Source organism: Artibeus jamaicensis, unplaced genomic scaffold (genome assembly GCF_021234435.1).
Source record: "Artibeus jamaicensis isolate MK-2021 breed Jamaican fruit bat unplaced genomic scaffold, CSHL_Jam_final contig_332, whole genome shotgun sequence".
Taxonomy (NCBI): Eukaryota; Metazoa; Chordata; class Mammalia; order Chiroptera; family Phyllostomidae; genus Artibeus; species Artibeus jamaicensis.
Window position 1 is genome coordinate 23,031,872 of NW_026521788.1, and position 27,827 is coordinate 23,059,698.

At 56.2% G+C, this 27,827-nt stretch overlaps 1 protein-coding gene across 1 annotated transcript in view; it reads left to right on the plus strand.

The window, feature by feature from the left end:
• CDH23 (cadherin related 23) overlaps positions 1–27,827 on the plus strand; it is a 416,092-nt gene that overhangs the window by 46,217 nt on the left and 342,048 nt on the right. Inside the window, exons 2-3 of the mRNA XM_053663874.1 lie at positions 1,185–1,256; positions 6,850–6,927. Coding sequence (XP_053519849.1) covers positions 1,190–1,256; positions 6,850–6,927 — 145 coding nt within the window. The 5' untranslated portion in view covers positions 1,185–1,189. The remainder of the gene's footprint in view (positions 1–1,184; positions 1,257–6,849; positions 6,928–27,827) is intronic.

Genomic DNA, 27,827 nt, shown 5'->3' on the forward strand with positions numbered 1-27,827 from the left:
AAAAATAAATAAATAAAATACATTTTTTAAAAAGTGCTTTCCCCCCGGTTCCCTCTACCTCCCTGTGTCTTTTCTGATCACTTGTTGATAAGGGAGGCGGCGTGTCCAGATGCTGGACCCCCATTCACTAGGTGGGGGTCTCTGAGCAAATAGTGTCATGGTCCCAGCCTTCAGACCCTGCCTGTGAACCAGGAGGGCGACCCGCCCAGGAAAGGCGCCCAGGGCGTGCTCACTGCAGAATGCTGGGCGGGCCGGGTTCGGCCCTGCGGGGGTACGGAGGCGAGTGGGCCAGGTCCTAACAGGACTAACAGGGCTGATGGTTCAGTGGGAGTAGCAGCTGAGGAGCCCAAGCCCCCCCAATGTCACTGCCAGTCTTCAGGGAGGCCTGTCCTGAGCCACTGCAGGGGAAAGGAGGAGCCAAGGACCACAGCCCTGCTGTAATGGGGCCAGGCAGGCCACCCTCCGCCGCTCTTAGAGACGGGATCTTGCCTTGCCAAGCCTCTGGGGGGCGGTCCGCAGATCTCTCTGGAGCTTAGCTCTGAGCCCCCACGGTTTCAGCTCCAACTTTCCAAAGACTTGTTGTCCCCTCTCTGTGCCTCTTTGAGCCCCGTAACTCATCATTAATGTTATGGGGTGATATGGTGGATATTTAAAAAAAAAACAACAGGAAATACATGTCTGTTGAGCACTTAGGCTGGAGCAAGGCAGGGGCAGTGGGCCTGCCAAGCCCACTCTTAGACCCCTGTCTTCCTGCTCAGCACCCATCTCCTGTCCCTGTCCCCAAACTAACCAGGCCCCGTCACTCACCGGGGCTGTTCTGGGGGCTGGAGGCAGCAGCTCCTCCTTCCACCCACTGAGCCCAGAATATGTCACGACCCTATACTGGTGCCACTGAGGAGCTTCACGCGTGGCCGAGCAGCCGGCCCCTACAAGGATCGGAAGGGCATATGCCCCTGCCCCCAGGCCAGTCAGGCCCAGGCTGCTCTGTAATACCCGGGACTGGAGGCAGATAAAACCCAATGACACAGACCCTCCCCAGCCTGCCCCTCCATCCACTGAAGCTGATTCCCTCTTCGTCCTTCTCCCTGGAGCTGCAGGGGTAGGGAGCGCCAGAGAGCCTTAAAGAACAGCCCCCCGCGCCCCCAATAGGACGATTCTCATGCTTGCTTTCTTTATGTCCCCAGGAGCCATGAGGTACCACGCTGCTACCAGCTGCCACGTGCTCTGGCTTTTTGTGCTGATCTCTGGATGCTGGGGTAAGTTGAGTTCTTTTTTCCCTCACAGCCAGCATGGGAGGGGGCTGCTCTGGGACTCTGGGGCGCCTTGCTGCGTGACTGGGTACACACTTCCCTCTCTGGGCTTCTGCAGCTCTCACAGGGCTGAAAATACCCATCCCCAGGGCCTGGGGCACTGGAGGGGGTGGGAGGAGCCTTGAGAAATACTTGAGCTCTAAGGGAAGGAGGCATCTGTGACCCTGAGCCGTCCTTCTGGGCTGCAGGAGTGGCCACAGTTGGGCATAGGTCTCCAGCTGTCCTTTGAGTACCTACTGTGTGTGTCTCCTGTGCCAGCTCTGCGGGTGTGGAAGAAATGACTCATTCTCGAGTTCAGAGGCTCTCGGGTGAGAAAGACATAACCAGGATTTACTCTGATGCAGGGTGAAGAGAGTGGTTGGTAATAAAGGACTTACGTGGCTCTAGAGAAGCCCATCAGAAGGAAAGATTAATGGGACCTGCGGGGATAGGAGACACCCCGCCAGAAGGGAGGCATTCAATCCAGGCTTTAAAGACTGAGGCAGTTTTAAGATAGGGGATTGGGAAGCAGGGAATCCTGCAGGAGGGAAGACCCGAGCAAAGGTGAGGAGGCGAGGGGCCTTTTCTCTCTGCAGGGAGGACCAGCCCTCCTTCTCCTGGGTCTTACGGCAGCCAGGTCAGGGCCAGCTCTAGTGCCCACCGAGGAGGCCAGGAAAGGCCTGGGCACTTGCCTCTCCTGAACCACAGGATCAAAGAGCTCCAGTCCAATCCAAAGTAAGGCCAGGGCAGCAGGCACAGCTGGCACCATGTCCCTGGGGTCCAGGGTGTCCCTGGGGAAGAGCTGTGGGCACGGTGTGCCTGGCGACAGGCAGACACATTCCTGAGGGAGGCCAGCTGCTTCTCCCACTCCAGGGAGCCGGGAGCCTCTGCAGGAAGCCACAGCCTCAAGCTTGTTGGAGTGACACTGGCATCCTGCTGCCAGGAAGTAAGTGCCTGGACACTCGTCCCCTCTCCAGGCCTCTGTGCTCGGAGGGGTCTCTCCTGGAACACTCCTGTGATGGGGGGGGGGCCTTCCAGGCAGCCCAGGATCACGGCGCAGTCACAGAGACTCTCAGGCAGAGCCAGAAGGGGTCTCAGACCCTCTCTCACTCCCGGCCCGCTCTGCAGCGGAGAAACTGTTGCCTTGAGAAGCAGCTGGCCCGAGTTCGCTCAAAGCAGGGCTCAGCTGGGCCCCAGCTCAGGTTTCTGACCCTCCACAGGGGCTTTGCTATTTCTGTAAATCCTCACAGAGGATACGTTTTGTTTTGTTTATAGATAGATTACATTTTGTTTTGTTTAGAGAGAGAGAGAGATCGGTGGGCAAGAGAAACATTGATTGGTGGCCTCCCACATGTGCCCTGACTGGGGATCAAAACTGAGACCTTTTGGGTGTATGGGCCAACGCTCCATCCAACTGGGCCACCTGGCCAGGGCCACGGGCTTTTGTGAAGGTGCACACCCCCTGCCTTCTTCCCCCAGGGGAGGCCTTCCCAGGGGGCACCTGAGATGAGCCAGCTGGCTCTGATCCCCTGGGTCAGCCAGACAGTGGCAGTCAGGCCACTGTCCCCAGCCTCCTCCAGACTCTGTGACTTGGACACATACACCCCCCCAACCCCCCAAAGAAATTATACATATATAATGTATATATTGTGTACTTGAACAGGTGCACGCGCCCAGCTGCCTTCCTCAGCAGAGGTGGCAGGGTCCCCTGGAGAACTCCGACACATCTGCAGGGGGCACGAGGGAGCAGCACAGAGCAGGACAGCTGGGTTCCCCCCACTTCTCCCAGGGCTCCCTCGGGCTAGTCTCTCAGCTTCCCTGTGCTCCGGCTTCCTGCTCTGTAAAATAGGGAGGGCAGTGGGACTCTGCTGCTTGGCTGTCAAAATGATCAGAGGAGTAGATACATACCCCAGGCACTCGGGGTGTGTCTGGCACAGAGGACGTGTAAATGAGTGGTAGCTCTTTTATTGTCAGCTGTGTCTGTCTCTAAAGGGGCAGGTGGGACACTGAGAGCAGGGGGTAAGTCCCTTGCCTGAGGCCACTCAGCAACTCTGTGGCAAAACCAGCCTGCCCTGCATGTATGTATGTATGTGTCTCTCTCTCTCCCACTGTTGGGCACAGACCCTCTTCCTGGTCCCCATCTGAATGGCCAGTGTCATTCCTTTGGCATGGTGGGGCCATGGCTGACCTCGGGGACTGAAGGGCACCTGCCCCAGCCTCTAGCACTTGCCCTGTCCCCCAGACCACGCCACGCTGCCCCTCTCCTTGGTTTGCCGCTGACCCCCTGGCCCTGCTGGTTTCTTCTCCCATCGCTGACCAATGGGTCAGGCTTAGGGGACAAGTGCCCCCTAGATTTCAAACCGCCTTGTCAGCCCTTCATCTTTCTGCCCTTCTCCCCTCTGGCCTCAGCGCACTCCCAGGCACTTCTTCTCCATCTGTGGGTGTGTTGGTGAGCCGCGAAGAACAGGCCTGCCTCACTCCGTCCTTCCCTGCCCGGCCCCTGCACATTCTGCTGGGCCTGCAGGCGCCGGGTGTGAGGCGCCTGGCGCGGGGCTGCCCACTGCTCGCCTGACGTCAGCACGTGTGTCCACTCCCATTCCCACCTCACTGGAAGCTTCCAAGCTCCCAGGACAGTGGCTTTGCCTCCAGAGGACACAGCCTTTGTGTCTTAAAAGTAATTTTTAAAAGAGCAAGTGACCCGTCAGCATGCCCCTTTCTGCCCCTCCCATCAGCCTGCTCCCAGTCCCCAGGTGCCGCACTGGCCTCCCAAGGCTTCCCGCCAGGCCTGCGAGGGTGGCAGGCCTGTTCCAAGAACACAGGTCCTGCTTGGTGTGTGGCAGGCGATGCATGTCCCCTGCATTCTGCCCAGCCGCCCCTGCAGAGTTCTCAGCGGCTGATTGTTGGCAGGTCCTGTAAAATAAAACTTACAGTGAAGGGCTCTGCTCCGGGCGGTTGTTTCCTCCCCGCAAGCCCAAGCCTGCCACTGGATGCTCCGGGCACCCCTGAGTCTTCCCCTTCGCTCAGTCCAGGGCCCCCAGCAGGGATCAAAAGCATTCTCCTCGGGCTGAGCAGGCAGCCCCGTTATTCTTACCAATACTAACAACGGCTACCATTGATCAAATACCGCTGTGTGCCAGGCAGGGCTCAAGCACTTGGTGTATGTAATCTCATGTAATCCTCAGGACAGCCACGATGTAGGTCCTATCTGATCACTCTCCTACACATGAGTAAACTGAGGCGTGGGAAGGTAGTTTCCAACAGGAGGCAAGGCCCTCGGCCACCAGCCTCTTTCTGAGGCTACGGCGTGTGTGAGGGGCGGTGAGTTCCTGATGTGAGAGAGCAGATGGTGTGTGTGTGGATGCATATGCACACTTGAGGTGGTCAGGGAGGGCTTCCCAGAAGAAGGGACACCTGTGATGAAACTTGAAAAATGAATAGGAAGTTACCACATGAAGGCAGAAGGACCAGTAGTCCTGGCCAGTAAGTGGGAGGCCAGGATGTTCGAGGATCCAGAAATGGCATCGCCCTGGCTGCCTGAGCAGACTGGGGAGAGGAGGAAAAGACGCTGCTAGTTCTGCCCGGTCCCCACTAGGAGGCATCTCAGGTGTGTGTGTGGGGGGAAGTACGCCCCCCTGCCCCCTGACCTCAATGGTCTGTAAGTCGGCCCTCATGTTCTTGAGCCTGGCCCCAGCTCAGAGGGAGCCTCAGGTCCACAGGGGTGCGGGAAGAGAGGGCTACCCCTGCCCACATTCAGAGCCCCAGTGACCCTGCAGCCCTGTCTATGGCGAGTGCCACACAACGTCGGCCTCGTGCGAGGAGGAGCAGCTACCCCTGGTTGGCAGCCGCCGAGGGGAGGTGCCCTGGCCTGTCTCCTTTTGCTTGTTTTCCCACACCAACCACCAGTTTTCTGGACACCACCCAACACTAAGGACCTGAAGTTAGCACAGATCCGTGGATTTAAGGGGACAGGCCCCCATTCAGGGGCCTGTCGCAAGGCCCAGGCCACCTGCACGTTTGACCAACTGGCTGTACATCGGGGGTCCCCACGGCCCACCCTCAGGTTCAGTGATCTAGAACGACTCACGGAGGGCAGGGAAACATTTTACTTACGTTATTGGCTTAATGTAAAGGGTGCGACTCGGGAAGACAAGGTGTGGGGTGAGGGGGCAGCACTCCCTTGCCCACCCCCGTGCCCCACCCTCTAGGCACGGGCACCCAGTCTTTCAGATGACCCGCCCCAAGTCACCTCGTTGGCATAGACTCAGGTGTGGTCATACGGGACTCCTTATGACTAGCACCAGACATTCCTATCACTCCATAAATCCCCAGGGTTTTTGAAACTCTGCCAGAAACTCGGGACAAACACCAAATATATTTCTTCTGTTTTTAAGATTTTATGTATTTATTTATTTTCAGAGAGAGGGGAAGGGAGGGAGAAAGGGAGAGAAACCTTAACGTGTGGCTGCCTCTCTTATGCCCCCAACTGGGGACCTGGCCTGCAACCCAGTCAGGCATGTGCCCTGACTGGGAATCGAACTAGTGACCCTTTGGTTCGCAGGCCGGCGCTCAACCCACCAAGCCACACCACCCAGGGCCCACATATATTTCTTATTATGTCACACTATGAAAGACCATTAGAAGGGGACTCAGGGGACAGGTGAAGCCAGACTTAGGGAGTTGTGGTAGAGGGGGGGCTTGTGCGGGGTGGGGGGAGCCCTTCATAGATGTGAAGTTCCCCAGCCCACACAGGATCACCCTGACCCTTCCCGTACCAGCCCCCTCTGGGTAGCACAGGCTTCCCTGTGGGGGGCTCCCACGTGCCTGCCGCGTCCCAACTGCATGGCCCTGGGCGAGTTCTTCCTCCCTCCTCTGAGTCTTGTTCCCTCTGACGGTGAAACGGGGCCACGGCAGCGCCCTGCCACACCATGAGGTTGGTGCAGAAAAGGGGTCCATGGGTGGTAGCCATTAGTAGTAGTAGTGTGATTATTATTATTGCTACTGTTTGCAGAGGGCCTTCTGGGTGCGGGGCCCTTTCCCGGGCGCCAGGGCCATGACAGTCATCGTGCAGACAGCCCTTGTCCTCGCCACATGCACATTCCACCCGGGGCCGGGCTGCCCAGGAAAAATACAGTGCGAATTATGTGTGTGATTGAGAATTTTCTAGGAGCTGAATTAGAAAAGAGGTAGGCGATGATCATTTTAACAATACATTTTGCTTAACCCAGTATATCCACAATATTATCAATTCAACATGTAATCAACACAGAAGATGAATGAGGTGTTTTATACTCACTTTTTCTTTCAAGTCTTTGAAATCCTGTGTGTGCTTTACACTTCAACACATCTCAGTGTGGGCTGGAGGCACATGTGGGGGGTGGCCTTGCTGACCACACAGCCTGACAGCCATCTGCCTGTCCACTGGCATCGTTCCATTTGCCTGGAGGAAGGGGGCCATGGCACTGGACACAGGTTCAGGGCCCGCTGCCACCGTGTCTCCTTGGAGAATGCGTGAAGCCGGCATGAGGGCACTTGACTGACGCTCTTGACCTCTGACTTCCAGGCCAGGTGAACCGGCTGCCCTTCTTCATCAACCACTTCTTTGACACATACCTGCTGATCAGCGAGGACACGCCCGTGGGTGAGTGGGCACAGGGCTGGTGGGCGTGCAGGGTGGGATGGGCGGGCTCCTTTCCCACAAGTGAAGGTGATCTTAGGGACTGAGACCATCTTCCACCCATTACTGAAACCATGGCGTCTCTAATGGGTGTTTATGCGGCTTCTGCTTGGTTTCCTCCAGGGATGGGGCACTTAGTACTTCCCATGGTGGCTCATTCAAACAGAGAGGAATTCTAAATAAAAAAGAGTTTATCACATTGAGCCAGAGTTACTGGCTTTCACTTATGTACCAGTTTTGTCCTACAAAATGGTTTTTTGCCTCTCCCTTGGGAAAACTTGAAGATGGAAGCTGTTGCAGACTTTGTTTTGTAGCCTTTCATACTCTTCTGTGATTACTGTGTTTTCTGTATCAAATAAGCCTGTTTTTGTCGTTAGAGAAAATGAACTGCTTAGGAGACGATCATGAGCGTCCTGGTGTTGACCTCTTGCCCCCAGCTTGTCACCTCACACCCAGGTCTGTCCTAATGAGGCCCCTCCCCAGGACCTGGCCTCTACGCCTGTAACTGGAGACCTGCACACGTGGTCCCATGGCCTTAGTTCAGCTCTAGGGACCCAGAAGTCTCTCGGGCATGGAGTTGAATTGAATGAACACGTCTTGCATCTGTGTTCATGGGAAGGCAATCTTTCCTGTGAGCATGCGTGCAAACGACGGCACCCGGAAAGGTTTGCCCACCTCCCCAACACCCTCTCCTCTGTGCTCTCACTCCCATAGGTGTCACTGTGGGAAAGGGCCTGTAATCGGGGGCTTCCTAAATGTGGGTCTGCCTGCAGGTATGGGTGTGAGGGCCGGGCTGTGTGCCAGAAGCAGTGCACCTCCGGGGTTGGCGTGGGCCACCTCTCCGGTGCATCGTTTGTACTCAGAGATGAAGCAGGTGGCTTGGAGAGGGGAGGGGTGTTAAGCTATTTACCTAATAGGTAATTTCAAACACCTTTTTACATAAAACCGAATGTAGGTGTGAGGTAGCATAGGTATAAAATCCTTCAAAGAAAGCCTCTGCTTGAAGGGGGAGCCTCAGGCGGGCCCAGACTCCCCTGCTGCTTGCGAGCGCCTGTGCGGCCCCGGAAGATGGCTTTGCTTCCACTCTTCCCGGTGGAAGGTTCTTTGCAGATGGGTGCCGGCACAGCAGGTGTGTTTCTGACTGCGGTGGTGGCTCCTTTGGTGACCAGCAGCCCCCACAGATCAGCATTGTGAGGCTGAATTTGGGGACGGGGGTTTGGGAATCTGGGTGTTTGAAGGGCCATCCAGGAAAGTGGTCGCCTGGCACTCTGTGGTGTTCCTCCAGAGGCTTTGCTCACTTCTAGGGGGTGGAGAAGGTACCTGCAAGCCTCTTGGGGGCCCTGCTGAGCTGATTCCTCTCCTCTGGGTCGGGCTGGGGGACGTGCTGTGGGCTCCTCTGCACACTGAGACCTGGCGTGGAGCCAGCAGAGGAGGCGCCCAGCACACGTGTATAGGTAACCGCGTAAACATTAGCAGCATTTGTCACTGTAAGGGGCTCCCCTTTTTTTTTCAGTTCATTCATCAGTTGATCAGATAGGAGGGGTGCCTGCCCTGGGACAGGCTTGGGTGCCCTGGGCCCAGAGAGGAATGAACAGGAATGAAGAAACGGATGTCGGGGGTAATAGGGGCCGAGCTGCATGTCTGCTTAAGTCCCGGTCGGGACTGAAGGAGGAGGGGTCATCTCTTGGGTAGAGCAGAGGCGGGAGGCTGCAGGAGAGGTTTCTGGGCCGTGGTGAGAGTTGAGCAGGGTCCTGAACGAGTCCCTTCCCTTTTCCTTCACACACAATTTCCTGTGGCCAGTTTTCTCAAGTGTCTGTTTTAACTTCATCCTCCTGGAGAGCCATTTGTTGTGGAGGCAGTAAACTCGGGGCAGGTGGGACATTGAGGCAGAGGTGTGGCCAGCCACTGGCTGACCAGAGCTACTGGCCAGAAGAGGTGAAGGCCCCTCTCAGGTGAGCGGTGTCGGCTTCATCACCTCCTCTGTGACCCGCACTGCCCTGCCAGGCCTGAGTGTGGGGTCCTCAGAGTCTTGTGGTTCAGGGAAGCTGGTGGGTGCAGTGGGGTGGACGTTGCCTGGCCAGTGCTAACAGAGACAAGCTTGGGGCTGGAAGTTCCCCAGCGAGCCCCCCAGCAGGCCCCGACCTTAGCTTCCTCTGACTCTGGCTCCTGATTGTCTTCGGCCAAGGCCATCATCGATCAGCCTCCAGGAGCGACTCCCAGGACTGCGCCCGTGAAGGCTGCACTTGGCAGTCACAGCAGTGGTGTCTGTGCGTCTGTGTGGGGGGATTGATCCGTGGAGTCAGTAGGAGTGAGAGGACTCCGTGAGCTGGAAGACAGCTCCGCCCACGTCTCCCGGCAGCGGGTGGGCGCAGAGCTGACCCTGCTCCCTCCTGTCTCTCCCATCCTGTTGCATCAGGAGGGGGCAGCGCAGCTCTGGCCTGAAGTCATGAGCGCAGTTTCTGTTCCTTCCCGTGTGACCTTGGACACAGCACTGCCCCTCTCTGGGCCTCTGTCTCCCCATCTCACCACTGAGAGGGCATCCAATAGATGGGCCCAGTGGTCTTTGTCTTGAGCAGCCTGGCTGGCCCCAGATGTCTCCATATGGGACGGGCCTGGAGACCTCCACTGGGCGCCGTCGCCTACACGAATGGCCCCGGGTCGTTTGGGGGGGCGTGTGGACTCATGTGAATGGGGCAGGGGGCAGGCCTCTGATCAGCAGTGGCCAGGGTGACAAAAGGTTGAAACAGCTTGTCGAGGGGACTGGCCCTTGGCCTGCCACGTGGCATGGGGTGGCCTAGAGAGATGACTCTGGGATCTGGCCCTCACTGACCATTTGCTTTCTGGATCTCAGTGTTACGATCTGCTAAAGCGTTGTTGGGGTATTTACGTAGGATACCGGTAGCTCCCAAGCCTCCACCCCTGGAATGTTCTGCCGTAGTTACTGAAAGAATAGGCTGCGTGTGGCCAGGGATGGCTGGCTGGGCCGTCCTGTCAGCCACGGCCTTGCAGAGGACAGACGAGCCCGTGGAAGAGCTGCGTCCGGTGGGGTGGTCAATAGTAGTGGCCAGAGGCATCGCCCAAGCCAGTTGGAAAGTGTCAGCTCCGGCAGGCGGAGGTCGGTGCTGGGGCTGAGCAGACTTCCAGCTCGGGCTGAGCGTGTCCTCCTGCTTGGACACCCAGTGATGGGGAGTCATCATCTTACAGGGGAGCTCATTCCTGTGCTGTGGGATAGTCCTGGGAATGAAAAATTCTTCCCAATATGTATGTATACTTTAAAGACTTTATTGATTTATTTTTAGAGACGGGGAGAAAAAGAGGGAAAGGAACATCAATGCAAGAGGAAAATACTGAATGGTTGCTTCTCATATGCACCCTGACTGGTGACCAAACCCACAACCCGGCCATGCACCCTGACTGGGAATCGAACCAGCAGCCTTTTTCTTTGCGGCGTGGTGCCCAACCAACTGAGCCACACCATTAACGTGAATTCTGTTTTCCTGGCACTTCTACCCATTGGCCACTGGAGCCTTACAGAATAATAATAGAACATATGATATACAATATAAATGTATAATACATGGTATTATAATAATGTTTATTGAGTGCTCAAGGCAGTGTCCTGAATGTTTTATTTCATTTTTAAGCTTCCTTTTAAGAATCAGAGGTAGAGCTTGGCTACAGGCTCCGTCAGTGTGTAGTTTCTGTGAACTTGCTCTCCTGGGTTAAAGAACAGGACATTCATCCACCCCTGGCCCTCCAAGCCTTTCCATTTTTAATGCTTTTGCCTCGATTCCTGACGGCGGGCCAGCGGCCCCATGCCTCCGAGCAGAGTGGGAGGGCACAGCGCGGCCACCTGACACCCCTTGCAGAGGCCGCACGGTCTCTTACTATCTCCTCACCTAATTCAGGTGCCAGTGCCCTCCACGAGATGTTGTTCTGGAAGACCATCTCCCAGCCGGAGGAGACAGCAGTGAAATGAAGTCATGAAGTAGCTCTGCCCCCGGCCCCGCCCAGTATGTTAACACTCGGAGCCCCCTGTCCCTGAGGGTCTTGTTCAGGACACCCGTATCAGTCGCTGGCAGTGGGGCCTGGCATGGCGGGGCAGAGCAAGGGCAGATCAGGGACTCAGTGTCTGGTCTGGCTAGGTGGCATTGCCTACACTTGGCCCTGGCTGTCCGCGGTGAATGGCCACCTGGCACCTTTCAGCTGAAAGACGGGCTGCGAGTGCTGCCTCCAGGCGCCTCCCGAATCCACTGCGTGCACTCCCCCAGCATCGCTCACAGCCAGAACACCAGTGACCCATGTGGCTAAGACCCCATGGTTAGTCCGCAGCCCTTGTGACCTCTCAGCAGCTGATCCTTTTCTCCCCAGGACATCACCACTCTGGCTGCTCCTTCCCAGTCTCCTTGGCTGGTTGCCCCACACTCCTGAACCTCTTTGCACTGGAGGCCCCAGCCCGGCTCCTGTATCTCTTCTTACTCTCACTCCCGTGTGAGGGCCTCTGGTTCAGGGCTTTGGATGCTATCTATATGCTGGCGACTCACAGAGGTGCGTCCACCTCTGCTCATCATTTCCCCCTGGATGTCTGAGGGGCGCTCCAACCAGCATGTCTAAAGCTAAACTTCTGATCTTCCCCCCACACCTGCCACTTCTGCAGCCTGTCCCACCTCAGTGAGTTGCAACTCTATTCTTCCAGTTGCTCAGGCCAGAAACTTGGGGTCAATCCTGACTTTTTCCTTTCTCCCTCACCTCTCATCCAGTTTATCTGGATGTTCTATTGCCTCTAGCTTCAGAAAGTTTCCAGATTCTTCTCACTTCTTATTTTTTCCACTCCTGCCCACTGGGTCCAAGCTTGGGTCATCCCAGCAGCTCCCAAATGGTCCCGGTGGTTCCCCTGCATCGACCCCTTCTCGCCACAGCAGCCGGTGATGGAGCCTGATATGAGGTCTGCTCAAGTCCCCCCATCTCTCTTGGAACAAAAGCCAACATTCTCGAAGGGCATAGAGGCTGTCTGCAGTCCAGACCCTGCTGCCTCTCACACCCCCTGCCCCCAGCCCCCCGGAGCGCTCCACTCCAGCCCTGCTGGTCTCCTTGAAGTTCCTTGAGCAGGAAAGGCAGGTGCTGACCTCTCAGCCTTTGTAGGTGCCGCTCCTGCAGCCTGGAATGCCTGCGACGTGATGAGCCCGTGCCGAGCAATTACGTCAGGTTAGAGGCCATTGCCCCTCCAGGAAGGGTTCAAATGGGGCTTCCTCTGCCTTCTCTCTCTCTGCTGGTCCCACCTGGGGTGCCGTTGTTGTTCTGTCGCTCATCTGTCTCCTCGGTTGCTCTGTGATGCTTCTAGGTAGCCAGGGCCATATCTGTGTCCCTAGGGCTTAGCCCAGTGTCTGGCTTGCATCTGGGGCTTGGGGTGCCCTGGGGAAGGAGTGGAGTCTGGAGTTTGTGAGCATGTGGGGGAGTTCGCCATCCCTCCTGGAGTCTCACACCAGACACTCCCCTCCCACTGGTGTGTCAGCAGTGAAGTGTTGGTGACAGCAGGGATGGCTGCCCAGGGAGTGGGCCCAGGAGAACTTGTTCCCAGAATGGCACAGACGCTGTGCGTGCCTGCGCTTGTGGATGGCGAAGCCTGCACTGTGCCGGGGGCCGTGGTTTATCACCCCAGCTGCCTGCCAGAGTCGTGTGTGGCATATTTGCTGGGGGCCCTTGGGGCGGCGAGCCCGGATGTCTCCCAGGGAGGGACACGGGAACAGCAGCATGAAGTCCGGCTGGGAGGTACCACGCTGACTGAGGAGCTCTGAGAGGGGCAGAGGACAAGCGGTCCATCTCCTCAGCTGCCACCGATTCTCCTACTCCAGGTTCTGCAGCGGGTGGTGTCCCTCAGGGCCGGTCAATGAGGTCACTCCTTCTACCCCAATTCTAAACACCCCTGGCCAAAAGCCTCCCAGTTGCCCAAAGGAAGGAGGGAGAAGTCTCTACCACCGCCTGTCGCCTGCTCCTCCCCACTTTCTAGCCTCCCCGCTTTCTAGCCATGGTGACCCACTCGGCATCCTAACATCTCAGGCCGTCTCACCCCTGCGCCTTCGCCCATGCTGTCCCCTAGGCCAGGAGTGTCTGGTGAGTCCCTACTCATCTGTCAGGGTGTCGCTCAGATGTCACCTGCTCAGCGAGGCCCCACAGCCCCCCTCCCCCCACCTTCTGCTGCTTTGCATCGGCCTCCATGAAAGCTCTTAGCGAGTTCCGTCTTGTTGCTGGTGTGTAACTCCCCATTGGCTGTTCATTTTTACTTATTACTTTTATTAATATCGACATTACAGTTAATTATAATTTCCACATTCAGGTATAATGCAGGATTGCAGGTGATAGTATTAGCGAGTGTTTATTGACTGCCAGCCTCCTGCGGGGGCCTCAGGAAGCATGTTGGGCACCTGGCCTCCTGGAGTCCTCAGGGTGACCCTCGCAGAGAGGTGTCATCCCCCCATTTCCCGGCTGAGCGAGCTGAGCCTGCGTGCCCTCTGCGCCAAGCACAGTGCTGGACACAGATCCTGGTTGAATGAACAGGGGGATGAACGCAAGAATAAAAGGGTGTGTGGATGGTGACTGATTCCCCTCCTCTTGTTTCCCTGTCCCTCCGTATGCCACCCCCCCAAGACTGGCGCACATGAAGCCAACTTCCCCAGGCAGACCCCCCAGCACTCCCAAAGCATCTTGAGCCACAATTCAGATGATAATGCCCATGCTAATCACCTACAGGACTAAATTAGTCTTGTCAGGAGCCATTAAGGCAAGAGCTAGGATTCATTAGGATGGATCGGGCCCAGGTAGCGGCTGGCATCACTGCCAGTCAGTGCTGATTAATTCCTCTGCAAACTTCATCAATGCCCAGCTGTTTCGTCTGGACCCAGGGAGAGCAATTTTCAGGTGGGCTGACCCCGAATCCGTGGCCTCAGCAGATGGGGGAGCTGTGCCCCTGCCAGCAAGAGGACAGCTCCCTGCAGGCGCCACTCCCCACCCCCCACCCACACCCCTGCCCAGCAGAGTGGGAGGCTGATGTGCACGGTGGGCTGTGTGGGCAGCAGACGCTAGGGGATGGTGAGATGTCTGGACGTGGGATTCTGGAGCAGGCATGGAGGGGGTAGGTGACAAGGGAGTCCGGGGGGTCTCAGTGCCTAGTGACTCACAAGGGGCTGTCCCCTCTTCTCTGTGCCTTTCTCCCATTGTATCTGTAAAGGAAGAAATCATCTCTCAGAAGAGGGCGGAGGATGACATGCTTTTTCTCTTAACCAGAGAATTCCTTAGGACTGACATGGGGGACAGGGGCCTGTGGTACCCCAGAGCAGCTCCTCCGCAGGGGGTTGTCGGGCTAGAGGGACGTGCATGTGAGGGGTCCAGTGGGTCCCGACACCAGCCAGGTGCGTGCTCCAAGTGTGCCCGGCCCGAGCTTTTCTGCCAACCACCCGTGCAAAGGCAGCTTCGTCCGGTAGCTAATAACGATACACACAGGGGAGTGCATGACATAATGATGCGTGCGAAGGAGAATTATCATCTTTGGTTGAAATTAGGGTCAGTGGGAGACAGTGGGGCTGTAACAGCCTATATTCTCCACCTCACTTTGGCCCCCCCACCCCTCAGGATCTTCAGAGGGTCTATGATGAACCACTAGGACAATTTGATGACCACTATCTTAGTCAAATAGTCCCACTGTACAGATGGAGAAACTGAGGCCCCAGAGGGGAAGCTTGCCCAAGGGCCCTGGGGAATTACTATTAAGTTCCAACCTGAAGCCCCCCCTGAATTCACACACCAGCTGCAGGAGGAGTTCCAGGGGGCTCTCCCATGCGGGCCCAGGCTGCCTTGGGGCCTGGGGGAGAAGGGGCACCTTGGGCTGGTGGGATGAGAGAGAACTTAGAGGTTGAAGAGAAGGCTCACGGTGCCTCATAGCTTTCATGGTCTGGGGGTAGAGTGCTTAAGGAGGGGAAGTGAGGTTAGCCCAGGGGCTCCCTGGGGCTACAGACATTGGGGTCAGGGGGCATGGTTTTAGAGGAGGGAAGTGACCCAGTATCTGTCTGACGATCAGATGCTGGGACCCAGGGGCCTGGGCTCTTAATATCCTCACAGTGCAGGGACTTCCCTTTTCCTTGTGGGAGGCAGGGGATGACCCGCAGGACCCCTGGAGGGGCCTGGGTGCTCTGTGGCCTTGCCCCCTTTGCCTTCTCCAGGGCAGCGTTGGACCTCAGAGAGGGGGAGAAGACAGATTAGTACCCTCTTGCCCTCTTGAGGTATCTCACGGGCTGTAGCCATTCCCAGGAGGCCCCGGCCTGGGCACATCTACAGCCCTAGCTGCGGACTTCCCTCAACACATGGGTGGGGGTTTTACATGCAGCCGTAATAACACTAATGATAACGATGATGTGCCACCTGTCATGTGGGCAGACTCTTAATGGCCTGCACTGCACACCCGTGCCAGGCTGTGTCGGAAAGTGGGGTAGGGACACACACATTAAAGGTAACTGGGGAAATGGCAGCTAACTTTCATTATGCAGGTATTCTGTGGGCAGCTAAGCTCTTCCTGCACGTTGCTTCATTGAATCCTTGTGGCAAACTGAGATAGTGGGCTTCATAACCTCCCTCATACACACGAGGAGGCAGAAGCTCCAAAGAGCTAACTTACCCAGGGTCACACATCTTGTATAGGGTGGAAATTGGACTTGAACCTACTGCCGCCTGCCCCCAAATCCTGTGCACTTCACCACAACTGTGGGATTCTGTGTATAGGTCATTGCCTTCAAGGAGCCCCAGTTTGGAGTGGAGAAGAGGAGCAATGGTAAATGCCCATCGAACCCCAGGCAAGTGGGAGCATGAGCTACGGAGTAGTGCTGATGCTCAGAGGAGGAAGGAGCCCGTCCTGGGCACGGGGATGGAGAAGGCTTTGTGGCAGAGATGGCATCACGTGGCTGGGTTTCAACAGGCTGAAGCCACGGGAGAGGCATTTCAGAAGGCAACCACTAGTGTGGCAAGTATTTGTGTTATTTTGGATGGCAGAAGTGGTGGGTGTGGTTAAAAATAAAAAATAGTAACAGTGATTAGTTAGCACTTGTGTTTTACTACTACATGATCCATGTGATCTCGTTGAATCCTCCACAGCAACAATGGGAGTCTGTTCTGTCATGATCCCCGTATTAGAGTTCAGAGAGACCAAGCTGCCCAGGCTGCCATGGCTGCTGAGTCAGGGTTTGAATGCCAAGAGCTCAGTCTCCAGTGTCTGCAAACTTACTACCCCACTGTGCTGCTTCTCAGGATTCTGTGGGTCTTTGCTCAGTCTGTCACCCAGGAAAGGGTTTCAGTGACCAAGGGTCCACACTGGAGAGGCACAGGATCAAGGTGCAGCTGCCCCCAGGTCGGGGAGAGTGGCTAGCACAGCTTGGTTGGGGGGCACAGGCCCAGGACTGGGCCAGGCGGCCGGGCCCCTGACCTGCCTCTGCTCTCGTGTGGCTGTGTGAGCTTGGGCAGGTTGATTTGCCTGTCTGGGTCTCACTTCCCTGTTACTCAGAAGATGCTAGACCTTGATGACGTCCTACACAGAATTGGAATTACTGCTGAAAAAATGACTGGGGAAAAACAGATGAGAGTGTGGGATTAACCAGGTTGCTTATTCTTGGGCTTGCTGAGCCTTTTCCAGTGACCAGTAGTGAAGCATGTGAGGGCCTTGGCTAGTAGTTCTGGGGCCAGGCAGCACATGCCTGCTATAGGGGAGTTGGGGGGCTGGTTAGGTGAGCCTGGCTCAGCTGTGTCCATGGGTGAGGACGTGCTGAGCTTGCAGCCAGTTGAGAACAAACACTTGGGTTCCCTGGGAACCAGCTGAAGGTGTAAGAGCTGAAAACTCTCCAGCTGGTCAGGGAGCCAGTGGCGGGCAGAGCTGAATTTGAACTGGTCACCACTGGCCTGCACCCACTGTCCTTTACATGGCTCAGAGGACCTGTGAGCCTGACTATTTGGCTACAGTTTAACCCAGAAGAGGAAGACAAGTCTTTTTGTCAGCACTTGACTGAAAAGAATTTGGACACCCAGGGAAGTTGTCCATTGGTGCAAGGGTCACCTTGAAGACCCCCTCACCTGAGTGCCTCCTTCTTTCTTCCCTTGCCTACCTGTGCAAAGTACACAGTACAGCAAGCACTGGGAGGCAAAGTGCAAGGTCTGGGTCTGATCCCAGCTCTGCTGCTCACAAGCTGTGTAAGCACCAGCAAGTCCCCGAGCCTCTCTCAGCCTCCTTGTCTTCCCCCAGAATTGGGGGTGATCGTACTTGCCCAGCTGACTTCACAGCGAGCTTCAGGAAAGAGCTTTAAAAACTAAATTGCTGTGCAAATAGCAGACATTGTTTTTATTGAGTCATTTGTCTTCAAGTGCCTCCTCTTCCAAGAAGCCCTCCTTTGCATCGCAGGCAAGTGTGGACTGTATCACTGACCGCTTATCCTCTCTCTGCCTCAGTTTACTCATTTTGAAAGTGGGGATGAGATCACATTGTGTATACTCGTAGGATTGTGGCAATGACTCAATAAGTTAATTTTGGGCATTTGGAACTGTGCTTGGCACTCACAGACACTGACTAGTAGGTTATGATTGACTAGTGCTTTCCCAGTTGGGCAAGAAGCAGCCTGGGACAGGAGTTTTGCCCTAAGTGGCCAAAGCCTCCTGTGTCCAACCATAAATATGTGGTATGGTTTTATATATTACTTTCCCAATGGGCATGTTCACTTTCAAGGTGGAAGAGACTGAGGGGCCCCAGTCCACCTCCTAGCCTGACCAGGAATCTGCTGGCCACAGCTGTCTGCCAACAAGTGGTGTAGGCACTGGGTGGCCAGCTCCCAGTCTCACCAGGCGGTGAGTGCCTGCCACCTAGTAATAGGTCGTCTGCCTCCCGCTGCTGCCCCGCACTCACCCTGGGCTGCCCAGAGCTCCCTGGAGTTAGCCTGTCCCTCAGAACACCATGGCTGTCTGTCCACAGCCCAAAGACAGGCCTGCCCCCTCAATCCGCTGGGCTTGGCTCTGCAGGCCCCGCCCTCAGACTCAGGACAGACTTCGCTCACCTTCAGCCTCCTGGTCACTCTCTGCTGTGCCAGGCACTGAGGAGTGTTGTCTGCTCGTGTCATCGTCCCGGCTCCCTGGGAAGGAGCCGGTTCCTCAGCCCATTTACTGAGGAGGAAGCAGAGGCTCGGAGAGGTCGCCACCTGCCAGAGGTCCACAGTCACTGAGCGGCAGAGCCAGGTTCAAGCCCAGGTCTCTCTCCCTCCAAAGCCAACACTCTCCTCTGTTTGTAGGTGAGTAGATCAGAGGAGGTGGAGAGAGAACCTTCCCGCCCCAGGACTGGTACAGGGTCCTCACCCACCGTCCCTTCCCTCTCTTCTGCTGCCTTGCTCTGCCTTCATACTGCAGTGGGTAGAGAGGACAGGAGCTTCAGACTCTGGTCCCTTCCATCTCCTTGCCCTTGGGCGAGGGAGAGTGTGTGCCGCAGCTGCCTCTCTGCCCCCACACTCAGGTGTCGGCGGCCGCCCGTGGACCCAACATGCCTGGGCTCCCTCGGCAGCAGGACTGTATGGGGTGGGAGCCCCGGGCACTTTGTAGGATTTATGTGGCCTTTGAAGAGGATAATTCAGGATGAATATGCTGGTGTCCAGCTGGGTGAGATGGAGGGATTATTGAGTGTTGAACCTGCTTCGCCGCATCAGCTGCTTTATGAGCTCTCTAGAGAAACCCTATGTTGTGGATAACTCAGCCCTGTCAGGCGGGGAGGCGGCATCTGCCCCTCACATTCCCCCGGCGAGCAGTGCTGGCCGAGCCCAGCCACCTTTCCTGCCCTGTCTGGGTGTCCAGAAGCACCTCTGTCTGTGCATCCTGTGCTGCCCCAGACATGAGGTGAGGGCCGTGGTGTTCACCTGGTGGGTCCCTGTGTTGGCCTCTGGCTCTAGGCTTCCTCGGGCAACCCAGGTAGAGAGGAGGTGAGAGGACCAGAGCCTGTGGACAAATGTCTTTGGTCTTGGGCAGCCTGTTACCCCCAGGGGCAGCCCCGTCTCATCGCTGAGGACACTGCTTCTGCAGGTTGGCAGGTTCCTTGGCAGATCAGACTGGATCTGCAGTTCAGGGACTCCAGACACTATGGGGGAGGTGTCCTCGTGAGTCAGCTTTGCCTAGTGTTGACACACAAGGGCACGAGGTCAGGGGAGCAAAGCCCCTCGTGGGCCCTGGCAGTTCAACTCAACCCTGGTTCCTCTGGTGTTCATCCTCAGTGGTCCCTGCTGCAGCCCACGGTATTCCAGGGACCACCGGGGGTACAGCCGAGCAACAGACCATGTCGTAAACTCTTGGTGAACAGGGACTGTGGCTTAAAGCTTCGTTAGGTGGAGTTGCCTGGTGTGTAGAGCAGACTGACTGTGAGGGCCCATGGCCTTCTTCCTCCATGTGCCGTGGGGAGCCTGGACAGAGGAGTATGACACAGGTGGCACTCGTGCTGTGTACAGTGACTTACACGTCTGTCCCAGCCCCAAAGCACATTTATCCCTGGGCTGTGCTTCCTTCGGTCACGAGAGCCTTTCCGAGGAAAAGGCACCTAGAAGGGGAAATGGCAGGTGCACTGCACTCACCGGGGCAGCTTGGGGGTAGGAGAGCTTGGGTGCAGGTGCTTCCCCCAGCGGGGTCCAGAGCAATAACTCACGGCCCGTGCCTGGCCTAGCCCAGCATTCTGTCATTTTAAACACAATCCGTGTCTCCTGCACCTGCACTCTTCTCTATGCCTGGTCCTGTCACAGGGACTTGGGAAGAGAGCGATTCCAGACCCTGTGCTGGGTTCCCATGCTGTGGTCCCCACCATAACCCAGGAGGGCCACTGCTGGCTCGCTGTGTAGAGGGGGATGAGTTAGTGACCTGTCCACAGTCGAAGGACCCACTCAGTGTCAGTGCCAAGGACTGAGCCTGACCGTCTGACCCTCAGGGCATGCCTGGCTCCGTCTGACTGTGTGCCCTTGAGTACACTGCCTCAGTTTCCCCATATTATAAACTGAGGGTAACGGGCCTCTCCCAGTGTGTTTTTCCCTCCCAGCAGCAGTGCAGAACCCCCGGAGGGCTTGTCACAACACAGGTGGCTGCCACATCCCTTGAATTTCCAAGTCAGGTGGTCTGGCCTGGAGCCTGAGAATTTGTATTTCCGCAAGTTCTTAGGTGCTGCTGCTGCTGCTGGCCCAGGGTCCCCACTTTAAGACCCCTGCCCTCGCCGTGCTGCTTCCCCATTTCCGGAATCGGCCCCTGAGCCTGTGTCCTGACCCATCCAGGCCTGTTCAGTTTGCAGCCCTGGTGGCACCTTCCCTGTAGGCACTGGGCTGGACTCCCTGGGCCTGCCTGACCATCTCGCAGGCCCCCTGCCTGCCGCATCTCCTGTGCTCTCTGCCCCTCAGCTGGGGCTCATGCTCAGGTCACAGGTGTGTAGCTTCAGAGGGAGCCCGAGGAGGACCAGAGATGCAGGGGAGCCCAGATGCCCAGGTGCCCAGATGCCCAGCGTGTCTTTTCCCCAGCCCCACCTCCTGTGTTTACAGAGTGGCTGTGCAGCAGCGGACATAATTACTCCTGATGGCCTTCATTAAAAGCTCTGTGCCAATTTACAGTCAATTAAAGGGAAGGAAGTTGCTTCCATCCTCAGGAAACCCCCAGTCTGCTTCCAGGGAGTCCGGCCCAAGGAGATGCAGGTCTGGGGGTGTGGTTTGGGCCTGAGCAGAAAGGAGAAGGAGGAGGAAAAAAAGGGGAGTGTGGCTTCTGAAGCCAGTGAGCCCACTGTTCTCAAAGTCAACAGCTGAGCCATCTGTCACCAGCTCCTGGCTGAGTGCTCCCACTGTCGTGCCTGAGGCTCAAAGCCCTGGAAGAAGGAGCTCTGAGCCCTAGCCCTGCCCGCACTGTGCTGAAACCTCCCCCCGGTCCTTCACCCCTGGAAGCCCCAGTTTACTCATCTACAAAATGGGTCTGTTTTCTGGTCCTTTGCAGAGCTGCTGTGATTGTTGGGTAAAATCTCAAATGTGGCGAGCACAGGGCCCGGACCCCATCAGGTACTCAGTGGCAGGAGCGGCAATTCTTGTTCTACCTGGGAAACTGAACCTGCCCGCGCAGGTGCTTTCCGACAGCAAAAGTCTGTTCCGATGGTGGCCGCCCGATGTCCCCCCACGTCTGGCTCAGGCCCTGCCTCATCCTCTGGGCACAGGAAACTAGAAGACACTCACGGGGAGTGCCCCGTGGCGCCTGTCCCTCTGGGCAGGACCTTTGGGTTTCAGGGTGAACAGCCTCTTCTTCCGCCTAGAGGCCAATTTAGGGAAATTAAGATGTTTAGCAGCTGTGTTTCCCGCCACCCAAAATGAAACAGCTCCACGTGCTGTAGCGGTGCACACCATCCTAAAGACAACGGGAAATTACTCAGAGCACAACGCGTTTCCCCCTTTCCCTCCTAAAACTGATTTTCTAACTCTCTCTTGATCATGTGTAAAACAAAATACTTCGTGCTTTCACTATGAAAAATAAGATAAAATGCAAATAGCTTCACTGAGTGTCACGGGAGCCAGGGATGAGGAGAGAAGCGCGCGTTTTCACAGCCGGGATTATCTGCTCTGCTGACCGGAACCAGGTCCACGAGAGACACAAACATGGGGGGCCGCAGGCGACGTGGCCGTGAGGGGCCGCCTTCTCCACGTTGGGGCCACACCGCGAAGGCAGTCTGCCCGTGCACACAGGGTGCTGTCCCTGCTCCCGCCCGGTGCCCTCATTTGGTGAGATGACATATGGGCTGTGGCAGGGGACATTCCACGCACGCCCAGCACAGGGCCTGGCCCACCGTCAGGCTGTGGCGCATTCCCAGCCTGCCCTCACTCTGTGGGCAACGAGTGTGGCCTTTTCCTTTGTAGTTGTTTTCTGTCCAGTCCTCTGCCGTTAAAGGAATAATGAGGAATGAGGACAGGGTCACTCTCCCGCCCTGCTCACCCCCTGTTCCTCATCCTCAGGAGGTTTTCTTTCTCAGCCCTCCCCCCCATCTCTGGCTTTGGGAGTGGGTGGGAGTGGGTGGGAGTGGCAGGGAAGGCAGGACGGAAGGTGGAGGAAATTAGCATTCCCTTCACAGCCAGCTCTCCTGCCGGAGTTTTCTCGTCCATACATCAGGATGCTGACTCTCAGGGCCAAACAGCAGTGGGTGTAAAGTTCTCGGGTCGTGCTAGAGCCAGGACCCTGGAGGTCAAAGACCTCTTCGTGGCAGAGCTGCTCTGTTCGGCCTGAACTTTCCCTGCTGAGTTCCTCGTTTTCTGCCCCTTTGTTTCGGCCAGGCCAGCGTCCTGCTGTGCACTGATCGCTGGGGTTCCTTACATCGCCTTTTCTTCACGAGGCATTTGTAGACACGTCCACCCACCACTCCGTCTTGGGGGCCTGATTAAAACATTTCAATTTAACCAACAGATACCGCACTCACTCCGTGTCAGTAACTGCTATAAGTTCTTTTAACCCTTTAACAACCCCCCGAGGAATGTGCTATTATCACTCCTACTTTATAGATGGGGAAGCTGAGGCAAATAATTGCAGTGACTTGCTCAAGGTCATACAGCTTGGGAGTGGGGTTGAAGCTGGGATTTGAACGTGGGCATCAGCAACCAGCCTCTTAACCAATCTGCACCGCTACTTCCGAATAATGCTAATGACAGCAGCAATCATGGCTTCTGTTTCTTGAGCATCTGTGAGGTACTTGTACACATTATCACATCAAATCTTTAAATGTAGCAAATGAGGAAACTGGGGCTCAGAGAGAGTCGTTAACCTGCCCCTGGTCACAGAAGCAGCAGACAGGGGAGGCAAGGCTGAAATCCAGGCAGCCTGTCCGTGAGTCCCTGCTTGTCCTGCTGTGTCTCCTGCATGTTCTGGCCCCAGAGAAGATGGGTCCCCTCTGTTGACTGTGACGAGGACTCGTCTCATCTGAAACCAATCTGCTCAGCCCCGCTATGCCAGAGCCTGGGCAGAGGACTTGCCTTTATAGTTCTGGGGGCTGCCAAGGGCGTGAGGAATGGGGGCTGTGGAGGAGGGCGGTGGCAGTGCAGTTCAACAGGGCCTCTCATGGACAGTTGATTGTTGACCTTGGCCTTGTGTCCTATGTACCCTCACTGGTGGCAGCTAGATCTCCTTGCAGTTGAACTGAAAACTAATGGCAGGAAAGTAAGTTAACGTGCCTTTTGACCCTGACAGTCCTGGATTCAAATCACCTTCCCTCTCGTCCTTCTGTGCCCCACAGAGCCAATGGCCGAGATTATCAATGGGGCCAGGAGGGGCCAAGGCTGCCTACAGTCTCTCTTCCATCCTCATAACCGTTCAGGATGAGGGCACTATAATCACATCTCCATTCTTTTTAGTATGAGATACTTCAAGCCCGTGAAAAAAATATAATGATGCATTGTCTGAAACAGTAGCCACTGGCCACATGTGGCTATTTAAATGTACATTAATTACAAAGAGATAAAAATATAAAACCCTGTTTCTCATCCACGCCGGCCACATTTCCAGTGTTTGACAGGCCGCTGTGTGGGGTGGCTGCTGTACCGGACGGCACGGAGGATGTTTCCGTGGTCGCTGCAGATTTGGCCGGGCAGTGCTCATGTAGCTTCTCAGTGTTCAAAGGAGCAATTCAGCAGCCTGCCCACAGCCACTCAGCCAGGTGCAAATAGCCCCCCGGGATCATCTGAGCACTGGACCACTCTTTTCTATGCCTGGCCATTAGCCCCCGGCCCCAATGGCAAAAAGCATTCTCTCCAGGTAGCAGCTTAAGGCACAAAGAGGCAGCATGACCTACTCAAGGTCGAGAGGCTGGAGGCAATGGGGTAAGAAGACCCAGGACTCTGAGTCACTGGGAGCCACCCAGCTGCCTGGACCCTAAGCAGGCCAGCTCAGGGCCGGGGGCCGGGGGCGGTGTGCCCACGCTCGGCCAGAGGCAGCCCTGCTGGTTGTGCATTTTTACAGCTGTTTACCTGATGTTGTTCCGTCCAGGAATGAAATAACTCTCCCCATGGCCACTATGAATTTTTCGCTTCCCTGGGGAAAAACCAGCCCCTGTGATTGGAACATTGTCTGCAGTCCTGTCAGGTAGCTGGCGGTGAGTGACAGGTGAGAGAAAGCAAACGGCTGAAAGCCATTACCCTCTTACTTCAGTGGACTTGGAAAAATAGTCATAAATTAGTGCTGTGTGCCGAACGAGGGGAGAGGAAAAAGCATACGAGGAAAAGGACCCTCCTCCCCGAGAAAGTCGTAATTTTCCTCCGGAGGGTGGGAGGGGTGGGATGTTCAGAAGGTGCCGTCTCAGAGGCGTCCGCGCGTCACCTGCCTTCGCCATACGCAGGGGAGGAGGCCAGGCCCTGCAGGGCCCTGCGGTGAAGCAGGGGGTCAGCGTCCCCTCCCCCTGCAAGGTCACCCCTGCAGCGTGTGTCCCTGTGTGAGTGTGTACGTACTGGTGTGTCTTTGTGGGGCAGTGCCCTGAGCGTGAATACACCTTTGTCTGTGTGTGTGTGTGTGTGTGTGACTTCACCTTGATTTTGTACTTTGCTTTTTCTATACATTCGTAGCAACCTACATGGAGCATCTGAGTCCACTGATGATGCAGAGCGAGGCACGCGTGTGTGCGTGTGTGTACCTGGGGTGGCAGGCCACCTTGGAGGCTGGGATCTAGAGATCAGAAAAATCGCTTGTGGGCTACTAGGGTTCATGTGCTTTAGGGTTATTATTGCTTAAAGGATGCTGGCTCTTTTTTCTTTGTGTCTCTGAAGGTGTTCTTTGTGGAGAGTGGGAAAAGGGGGTGAGAGAAGGGGCCGGCTAGAGGCAAAATGGCCCAGCAAGCCCTTTGGAGACCCCAGGGAGGGGGAAAGAAGGGCACTTAGGATTTGGGCTGCTGAGGACAGTCATCTAATTTCAGCAAGTTACGCTCACAAATAAAAAGGTGTGAACTTGAATAAGAACATTTCGTGGGGGGGAAATGTATACCAGGGGTCCTCAGACTTTACCTTGCATCCGAATCCTCTGGAAGGCTTGCTAAAACAGATCGCTGGGCCCCATCCCCAGAGTTTCTGATTCAGCAGGTCTGGGCTGGGGCCTGAGAATTTTCATTCCTTACCAGCTCCCAGGAGATGCTGATGCTGCTGATCTGGGGAGCACACTTTGAGAACCACTGATGCACACCTTCAACAAAGGCCTTTAATGAATCCCCAGTACCGCGAGCCCATGCGGTTGGCAAGGAGGTTGTGTAGTGCATGGCCAAGAGCATGGAGCACGTAGCTGGGGTTTAAATACTGACTGTCAGCTGTCACCACTGGGCCCTTAAGCAAGTGGCTTAACCACTCTGTGCATGGGCTTCCTCATCCATGAAGTCGGGATGATAACATCTACCACACAGGGCCGGTGTGTGGAGACAGTGTGCGTTAAAGGCTTAGAATAGTGCCTGGAACCCAGACAGCGCTATATGTGTTGGCTAATGTTACTCTCCCCACTTGGCAGGTGAGTAAACTGAGGGTAGATGGCATTCCAAGGTCACACTGAGAGTCAAGGCAAAGCTGGAATGAGGACTCAGGTCTCCTGACTCCTGGCCAGTGTCCCCACTCCGTTTCTCCCTATCTGTGCTTCCAAATGCCCCCATGTCCTGGCCCAGCAGGTTCGTCTCCTGACCCTCCCTTCTCTGTAGGGGAGGCAGACCCTTACCCCTTCCCTCTCAGGAAGTGGGGGTGAAACAAACCCTGATGGCCAGCTCTGACCTCAGCCCAGCCCACCTGCTCCCCGATGCCCACCTGGGACCTGGCCGCCACCCTGCCTGGCCCTGAAGCTGCATCACTTCAAAGCCAAACTTGGATATGCCTAGAAATTGAGTCAGGGAATGGAGGTGTTTCTGGATGAGAAAAGCGTGGGGAGTGGTACACTCACGCGTGCACGTGAGTGTGCGCACACAGGCACCTGCACACGCCATCGTGAAATCTAAGTCTGCGGGCAGAAGAGGAAGCTGGCCGAGGAGTGGTTTGTGGAGAGCTGTCAGCAGCTGTGGGCCAGAGGCTGGTCTTTGCCCCTCTGCCCCAGCCTCTGGAACCCACCTGACTCCCCGTGGGACCCTCTGGGGAACACCCCATGGCCCTTCTGTGGGGCCAGGTCTTTTTGGCAGGGGAGCAGGGAGGGCAGATAGCTGAGCTGGGGGGCAGGTCCCTGAGATTCCCATCCTTCCTGCCCGGGGTGGTCCTGAACATGGAAATCTGGAGCAGATGTGTCTTTAGCAGTGTCGACAGGCCCTGGGCAGGAGGAACCTGCGCTAAAAGGCAGCCTTTGCCCTGGGAAACCAGAGTCCCGGAGGGAGTGAGCGTCCTCCAAGGGCCCCACAGTGTCTCCTGAGCCCCCGCCGGGCTCTGGGGATGCTCAGCCGGTCCAACAGCCCTGGCCGGCCAGGGCTTTCACTGGACTGGGAGGGTCGGACGCTTCAGCCAGCCACGACCACCCGAACCAGACATGCCTAGTAATTCGGGGCAAGCTGAGAGGGGTGGGGTGGCTGCATGAGGAAGTCACTCCCTCCAGGGGGCCCAGGCACGCAGTCAGGCAGACCCGGGTCTGTGTGAGCCCCTGGGCATGCTGGAGTCAGGGCCCTCGCTGGTCTTCCCTGAGGCTTAGAGGAGCCAACTCGGTGTCAGTGGCTCAGTGCGCAGCCACTTGGATGCACACACACTCTCTGGGGCAGATCTCACACAGGAGGTGAGATTTTTTAAATTTTAAAAAAATGTTTGTTTATTTATCTTTAGAGAAGAAGGGAAGGAGCGAGGGAGAGAAATATCAGTGTATGGTTGCCTCTCCTGTGTTCCCTGCTGGGAACTGGCCTGCAACCCAGGCACGTGCCCTGACTGGGAATCAAACTGTGATACTTTGGTCCTCAGGCCCGCACTCAATCCACTGAGCTACACCAGCCAGGGCTAGGAGGTAAGATTTAAGGCAGGTCTTGATGGGTGCTGGGCAGGGCCTCAACCAGCAGAAGGGCAGAGGAACAGTGAAGACTAGAGGCAGGGCTGGCCTGGGGCCCTCTCACTGCCTGCCCCCTTGCAGATGCCCCGTCTCGGGCTGTCACCAGGCCTGACAGGCAGCGGGGACCACTGCTTCTTGGGCTTCAGAATTCATTTCTACACCACCTGCTTCACATTTAGCACCTTGTGTTCAGCCCTTAGTTCCGTATCCATCCCCCCACCTCCCCGAAGGGGCTGTCCTCCGGGGAGGGACTGCGACTCTCTCATCCTGGTCCCCGCTGTCAGCTCAGAGATGGACTCAGATGTTACCCTCCTCTGTATCCTAACACGTATCCCTTTCTTCTCCCAGATGTCCTCACCTCTCCCCAGGCCTTGACTCCCTGGTCCGCAGGGCCTCTGGGCAGTCCTTTTGGTGGTGCCAGAGAGAAGGTCCTCTCCTGTGAGAACAAGGTCCTCTACCCCAGCGCCATCCATCCCGCCTCTGCCAGGCAGCGCCGGCCCCATGCAGAGGCCTCCCTTCCTCCCCTCCCCTGTCCTCCATCCTTTCACCTCCATCCTTTATCCCAACGATGTCACAAGCAGAGCTCTGTGCTGGGCACTGAGGCAGTTTTCAGTTTCTAGTAAAGGGGACTTTTCACTCTATTGTATCCAAGGCCAACCACCTGCATAGAGAGATTCAATAGCCCCAGAGTTCATTAACCAAGAGAACCTGTCACGGGAGTTCCTGATGGAGTCCAAAGTAAGTGGTAGCTACAACGAAGACATTCAGAGAGAGGGCTCATTGCCGACATGGAGAAATAGTAAGGATGACGATGATGAACAGTTCCTGTGGGTCTA